This window comes from Triticum aestivum, chromosome 1A (genome assembly GCF_018294505.1).
Source record: "Triticum aestivum cultivar Chinese Spring chromosome 1A, IWGSC CS RefSeq v2.1, whole genome shotgun sequence".
Classification (NCBI taxonomy): domain Eukaryota; kingdom Viridiplantae; phylum Streptophyta; class Magnoliopsida; order Poales; family Poaceae; genus Triticum; species Triticum aestivum.
Window position 1 is genome coordinate 84,386,086 of NC_057794.1, and position 7,413 is coordinate 84,393,498.

General features: G+C 48.3%; 1 protein-coding gene and 1 long non-coding RNA gene across 2 annotated transcripts; one reads left to right on the forward strand and one right to left on the reverse strand.

Annotated features, from left to right (window-relative positions):
- The first annotated feature begins 821 nt into the window (after window positions 1–821).
- LOC123099158 (uncharacterized) lies at window positions 822–1,446 on the forward strand. Its single transcript, XR_006448104.1, has 2 exons — window positions 822–1,032; window positions 1,120–1,446. It is a non-coding gene; the product is annotated as an uncharacterized lncRNA (long non-coding RNA).
- Window positions 1,447–5,043: 3,597 nt separating this feature from the next.
- LOC123099246 (UPF0481 protein At3g47200) lies at window positions 5,044–7,199 on the reverse strand. The gene is made up of 3 exons (XM_044521454.1): window positions 7,003–7,199; window positions 6,757–6,890; window positions 5,044–6,680 (listed from the first exon to the last, which is right to left on the reverse strand). Exon 3 carries the CDS (start codon window positions 6,676–6,678, stop codon window positions 5,083–5,085), a length of 1,596 nt encoding a protein of 531 aa, XP_044377389.1. The 5' UTR covers window positions 6,679–6,680; window positions 6,757–6,890; window positions 7,003–7,199; the 3' UTR covers window positions 5,044–5,082.
- Between the last annotated feature and the right edge of the window lie 214 nt (window positions 7,200–7,413).

Consider the following 7,413-nt stretch of genomic DNA (forward strand, 5'->3'; position numbering starts at 1 on the left):
TTTCTTGTATAACCACATCCATTCAAGTAGTTTCTGTACACCCACTTTCATTCAGATGCAGCAAAACAACAAGGACTTGTCTGTATTGTACAACCCAGTCATTCAGTTGCAGCAAAACACCATTATCATTCACTTACAGAAACATCAGCTTGAAAGGGCAAGCCACCGGGAAGCCGTAGCAGGGAGGCAGCACCGCGGTCGCCGGATATCCCTCGCATGGGCCAGCACCAGGTCGCCTGAGGGCAGCGCCAGGTCGGCTGGGCCGCCGAGGTCGCCGTGGCGCGGGGCCATCACGGTAGCCATCAGGTCGCCGTTGCGTGGGGCTACCGCCGTCGCCGCCAGCGCGTGTAGACGCTGCCGCGTCAGGGCTGCGGCCTCCGGGTCGCCGTCGCCAGAGGAGCGGCGCTGCAGTCTGTCTGTAAAACTGTGATTAAATGGCTAGTTAGGTTCCCACCTTTGCTGTGCACCGTACGTCCTGGATCAGATGGCGTACGACGATAGTTTTTAATTTTCACTGAATAGCCGTTTTCACTTGATACTTTGCCTGGTTTATTTATATAAGCACCTTTCATTGCACATGGACTTAGTGCAATTTTGAAAAGTTTGTGTGCAATACATTCCACAGCAATGAAATGAGGTAATTTGCTGGAGATTTTGATTCTCCCTCACCACATGCTATGCTACACGGCGAGTGTAGGAAATTAAGGTTCAGTTGTCCTAGCTGGAGATTTTGATTCTCCCTCGCCACATGCTATGCTACACGGCGCGTGTTAATGCTCGCTTAGATCATAGGCATGTGCCGTCCTCATACTCCCCGCGTAATGACCACAGCGATCCATCGGGTATAAATTTGGCCGCAGAGCAACTCCCCGGTGCAGATAACCCCAACGATGGCGATCAACAAAGTAGCTCTCGTCTCAGCCGTGCTGTTGCTGGTGATCTCTTCCGCTGCTGCTGCTGCAGGGAGAGATGTTCCTCCAGTCCTCCCCAAGGACAACGTTCTGCGCGACCACGGTATCATGAATACCCCAGGTACGGACGGTTCGATTCAGCACAGCATCTCCTACCCCCTTATGTACCTTCATTTGATCCAAGAGTTTGCTTTTTCTTTTTAATTAGAGGAGAACGGCGGTCGCTCCGAATCCAAGATATACGCCATCACGCAGCCAATATTCCATCCTCCCTACGTCCCACCTTGTGCTTCCAAGGCCGTTCGTGCGAGCGGGGTCACCAAGGACGAGAAGCGTTGTTAGGAGGGCAAGTGCTGCCGAGTAACTTGCATCTCCAGCGGATCCCTGTCAAGATGTGAACATGTGGATCGTCATCTGGTATAAAATAAGGATAAATAATGTACCCGCGTTTTGCTACTGGCTTTGTAAAGCAACATCTATCAAACAGTATGTTACTACTAATAAAGACCTATCGATTATGTCTCCGAAAAAAAAATGGATAGATTATGCAGTTTTTTCACTACCTAAGTGTACATGCATGCCTGCATACCAAACAAACAGCTCTCAAACACATCAAACATTGGGGAACTAGTTGAGGCCCGAACACTTCTCGTGACAAACATCGAAGAGAAAATATATGAATAAATTCTCCCTGCAGGTTGCAAAAAGCAGCAATAGCATATTTAAAATACATGCGAGAACTTGGGCACTTTATTTTTGCCGCAGTGCTCACCTCTGTAAAGCGTGGTCTTTGCTTCTGTGGTTCATGAGCTCCTATCCCGAGCTATTACGGTATCACTATATTCTAGTATGGCGCAGATTGCGCCATATCAACCATTTCATAGGGGTCTGGCATTCCCTAAGATACCCAGGTCAACTGCTGAAATTCCTTCTTCCTGACGCTGATCCTAGTAAATTTTGACTAACTGATTGGTGCCAAGATGAAAGCCGCCAAGGTAAACTCAACTTGCCATGGCACCAACTATCTTGCCATGTTGCCAGATCGAGGACGTTGCCATATTTGTCCTGGCCCTCCATTCTAACGATTCAACATGGACACCTCCATCAACGGGGGTCTTGACAGTCTTGTGACCCTTTATTACTTATCTATCAATATATATGTCATGGAACAAATGCTGTTCAAATCATGAGATTGAGGATTTGCAGTAGATGCACCACCGAATCTCATTGTAGCCGCCGGGGTGGTGTCAAGTGGGTCACCAAGGGGGATGCGAACACCGGCTACTTTCACGCCTTTGCCAATGGCCGTAAACGGAAATGCACGATCTCGCGACTGCAATCGGACCAGGGGGTTCTGGTTAGCCAGGCTGAGATCTCGAGACACATCTACGATTTCTTCCTCTCTCTCCTGGGTACGGCAGAGGGGAAGGGCCTGCGCCTGCGTGACGACTTCTGGGGAGAAGAATCACGGGTCTCTCAGGCCGAAAACGACGGGCTCGCTTTAACTTTTTCCACTCAGGAGATTGATGAAGCGCTTAGCTCGATGAAAACTGAAACCGCGCCTGGGCCGGACGGATGGCCGGTGATTTTCTTCCGGCGGTTTTGGCCGGCGCTTAAGGACACGTTCTACGATATCATTAATGGTTTTGCACTAGGTACAGTTGACATTTCGCGCCTTAACTATGGCGTCATCAGTCTCATTCCCAAAGTAAAGAGGGCCGATACGATTAAGCAATACCGTCCTATAACTCTTATCAACGTCCCCTTCAAGATCTGCTCCAAGGCTTACACCACGCGGCTGGCTCCGGTTGCCCAACGTGTGATCGACCGCAGCCAGTCCGGCTTCCTCAAAGGCCGTAACATCCTGGAAGGCCCGGTGGTCTTGCAGGAGATTTTTCACGAACTTAAACGCACACGCCATCCGGCCGTGCTTTTTAAGCTGGACTTCGAGAAAGCTTACGACCGAGTGAACTGGGAGTTCATTCGAGAAGTTCTCACTCGGAAGGGATTCGAGTCGGGATTCATCCACCGCACTATGCAGCTGGTCTCGGGAGGCCAGACAGCGGTATCTATTAACGGAGAAATTGGGAATTTCTTCCGTAACAAATGTGGGCTCAGACAAGGTGACCCCTCCTCGCCTCTCATCTTCAATTTTGTCGCTGATGCCCTCTCGACCATGGTTCACAAGTCCAAGGCCGCGGGCCACGTCCGGGGCGTGGTCCCACACCTGTGCCCCGGCGGGATCACCCACCTCCAATACGCGGACGACACCCTGCTCCTTTTCGAACCTGACGATATTAGTATAGCCTCGATCAAGCTCATCCTCCTCGCTTTTGAGATCATATCTGGCCTGAAGATTAACTTTGCTAAAAGCGAGGTGATCGCCATAGGGATGGACGATCACCAGGCCACCCGCATTGCCAACCTACTTAATTGCAAACTAGGGAGTTTTCCATTTAAGTACTTAGGGCTCCCTATCTCGGACAAACACATCTCAATCCTCGAATGGGAACCCTTATATGGCAAGGTGGCGAATCGGGTTAGCCCCTGGCGTGGCAGGTTTCTTTCCTCTGCGGCTAGGCTGATTCTGACTAATTCCAGTCTGTCTTCCCTGCCCCTATTTACTATGGGCATGTTCCTGTTGGCCGACGGTGTTCACGCCAAACTGGACACACCCAGGTCTAAGTTCTTTTGGGAAGGAACTGGGACCAAGAAGAAATACCACCTTATCAAGTGGGCGGTGCTTTGCCGCCCCAAGAAATTTGGTGGTCTCGGGATCCTGAACTCCAAACTTATGAATGTGCCGCTCCTTGCCAAGTGGATCTGGAAACTTTCCCAAAACGAGCAAGGGCTCTGGGCTGAAATCCTCCGGGCCAAATACTTTCCGGACGGAAATTTTTTTGCCTCAAAGGCGAAGGGGTCGTCTTTTTGGAACGACATCCAGGCTGTTAAGCCTGCCTTCACTCTCGGAGCCAAGTTCAATGTTAATAATGGGGCTTCTACGCGGTTTTGGCTCGACCACTGGCTTGGTCCGGAGCCCCTCTGGCAGAGCCATTTTGCCATCTACCAACTGGCTACCAACGTTGACATTATGGTGGCCGATGCGCTTAGATGTAACCCTCCCGCCATCTCCTTCAAAAGGCCACTCCTCACTCATGAACGCGCCAGCTGGGATGGGCTCCTAGCTAAGGTGCAAGGCTTCACTCTTCTCCCCGAGAAGGACACGGTCTCTTGGTCCCTCACGAACTCTGGGAAGTTCTCGGTCCAATCCCTCTACAACAAGATGACCGAAGGACCGTCACTAGACATAGCTAGGGGGCTATGGAAAGCGGCCATCCCTCTGAAGATCAAAATTTTCCTTTGGCAACTCTTCCGAGATCGCCTTCCTTCTTCCAACAACATTGCCATTAGACATGGCCCTTCGGATGGTACTTGCACGCTCTATGGTCAGCATGAAGATGCCAACCATATCTTTTTCAAGTGCCACCTGGCCCGTTTCGCCTGGAGTGTCGTCCGTTCGGCTTTCGACCAAACCTGGAACCCCAACTCGACGTCGGACCTGCGTAGGCTCCTTCTTGCGTATAGGGGCAGTTTCGGTCGTGTATTGTGGCGATGCGTAGGGGCGCTGTGCTGGTCTCTTTGGACCATTCGCAATAAGATGACGATCGAACACAAGTTCCCTAACCACCCTGCTGACATTATTTTCAAATGCCATGTGTTCCTACAGACATGGACTCCGTTGGGGAAACGGCGTGATGCGGATCGGATGCGGGAAGCCATGGAGCGGATCCGCACGATCCAAGTTGAGGCCCGAGCCTAAGTTGGTGCTTTTGGAGCTTTTTTGGCTACCCTTTGGCTGGCTGCCTGTCGCACTGCTATTTATGTTATATCTCCTGGCGGCGGTCAGCTGCTTGTCCTTTGTTTTTTGGCTTCGGCCATTTTAGCTTGTTAAACTGTTGTCCCTGTTATGTATTACCTATGGATGCTGCCTGCTGGTGGGCTTTATTAATTTAAAGCCGGACGCATCGTGCGTCTCCGTTCTAAAAAAAATCTCATTGTAGAACCTTTGTCTTTCCGCAAACAATGTAGAACACCCTTTGTGACAGCAAATCGAAAAATTATCAGATTCATATATGCTAACTCTCAAATCCAAATCTGTTGATTCATGCCTTCATCCCATGTATGCTAAGAAAGCAAGAACAGTTTGCATGACACTACAGAGGACTACGAAAACCGAAGCTATGGCAGCAAAACCTAACCATGGGTTGCTGAAATGATTGTGCCATAGCCATGCCATCCACCTATTAATACGACTTTGGTAGTGTGCTTCCATGACACAGCACAGAGATTTCAGGTAGTGTTCACCATTGAAGTCAAACGCCACATACTCAGAAAGCTTGGTGAAGAGAGTTGATACATCCTCATCGCTTTCCATCTGGTGCACTGTAATCCCTTTCTGAGCAAGAAGAGCCACATCAGCTGACGTACTAGCAAGCTGGGACATGAGCACAAAATATGCAGTGATGTCATCTCCAACTTGACGACATGTTTGCTCAAAAGCTAAAAGATTTCTGAATAGCAAAGAAGACTTATCATCGATCAGCAAACATGGTAATTCCATGAGACCTTTTCTGAATCTAATGTCCAATAGGGAATGAGGATTGTTTTCATCAAACTCCCTTTTCTTGAACTGCATTCCCGCTTCATGATATTCCACAGCCCTACGCCATCGATTGGCCTGCTGCATTGAATTTAACAAATTTAGCTCATGGAACATGTTTTGCTCCTCTCCACAAGTGAAGATCTTGCGGCTAACATCAAGTACAAATTGGAAGCGATGAGGATTTGCAGCATACTGATGATAGTCATATTCAAACTTGTGACTAGGTTTCAGGTACTTATGACACAGGTGCAGCAGATGGTAAAAATCTTCTGGCCTATTAGCCTCAGTTATTACTTTCGAGAAATGGTAAAGAGTGCCTTCCATGAATTCAGAAATGTTATTCGTGAGTAACCAAGTAGTTGCCACATGACGTGAGAAGAACCGATAAATTGTCTTGACAATGAAGAAGGGAATCTGGTTCTCCAACAAAAGTAGGTCATATACAGCAGAACTATTATACCATTCTACAGTGCCACTATAATCCCCCTGGTTCCGACTATCAGTATGTGTGTCCATTTGATTTAGTTCAATGTCCACTGCTGAGTGCCCACTCAAACTTTGGCAGGGGGCGGAATCCATGTGGCTCAAGTCCTTTGCTTCCCTCTTTCCCTCGTATATCATGTTTTCTGTCATTTGCGCATCATCAACGGTAGCACCTTGTGCGTATATATTGCCAAGATACACAAGAATAAAACAGCTATCTAGTAGAAGCATCTGCAGGAACTCTTCACTATCCATGTTTATCTCCTCGGTGTAATAGCCTCTTGCTTCTTTTTCCAGTCCAGAAATCAAACTCAGGCACCCGCGCAAACTAACTTCACAGTTTAGTTTAAGAATATAGTCTAGACATATCCACTTCTCTGCTTCCATAGCTTGAAGTGGTAACTCTGAATGATGATAAGGGCCAATTGAAAGAATACTTGGCTCATATGCACTACTGTCAGTTTGGCGAATGCGGTGCACTATTTTGCATATCGGGCAACACCTGTTTCCTTTTCCGCGATCCTCAACTAGTGACATGCGTCGATTTAAATCTGTCCTCATGGAAATAGCTAACTCATCAATATCAACATCATAGCTACTGTCGTATTCTTCGGTCGCCATATCTGTCAAAAGAATGTAAGCAATAAGAGGATGCAATAAAACAACACATTAGATGGATACCAATTCAACTCCATCTACCTATTTGTATGGATCGAGATTAATGTGGAGATTCCTATTATGTGTTCTCGCACCCCGGTTCACTCTGCATCCCTGTCGCCGACGGAGATCAAAACCCGCCTCTCCAGCTTTGCAGGTCAGGCGGATTCACCAGGCTGAAATCCAAAATGCATACACGAAGGTCTTCGTTTATTTTGTTTTGTTTATTAGGTGGATCTAACCAGGGGGGGAATGACCATCGAAATAAGAGCAGAAGAAAGCGCGTACCCCCAGGCGGCACCTCCTGCGGTGGAGGGAGGGAGAAACGACCGTCCGGCGAGGGGCGCAAAACCTAGCTTCTCATCTTTGCGAGGAGGAAGAATGGCGGGTGGCGAAGGATCAAGGTACGCTGGAAACGGGACAGAAATCTGTCAGTGGTTTTTTTTTACATGGAAATCTGTCAGTAGTTCGGGGAACGAGGCGGATGATCCTACATCTTCGGGAGTTCGTTTTTTTAGGCAACATCACCAAGCTTTTATTAAGTCGTTACAATATTTACAGGGACGGATGGTAAATTACCAAGATGACCTAACCAAACATGGCGGCCACCATCGAAAGATAAAGCATGCTTCGCTAAGTTGTGAGCTTCAAAATTCGAACTCGTAAACTCATGACTGAAATTACAGAAATCAAAAGCTA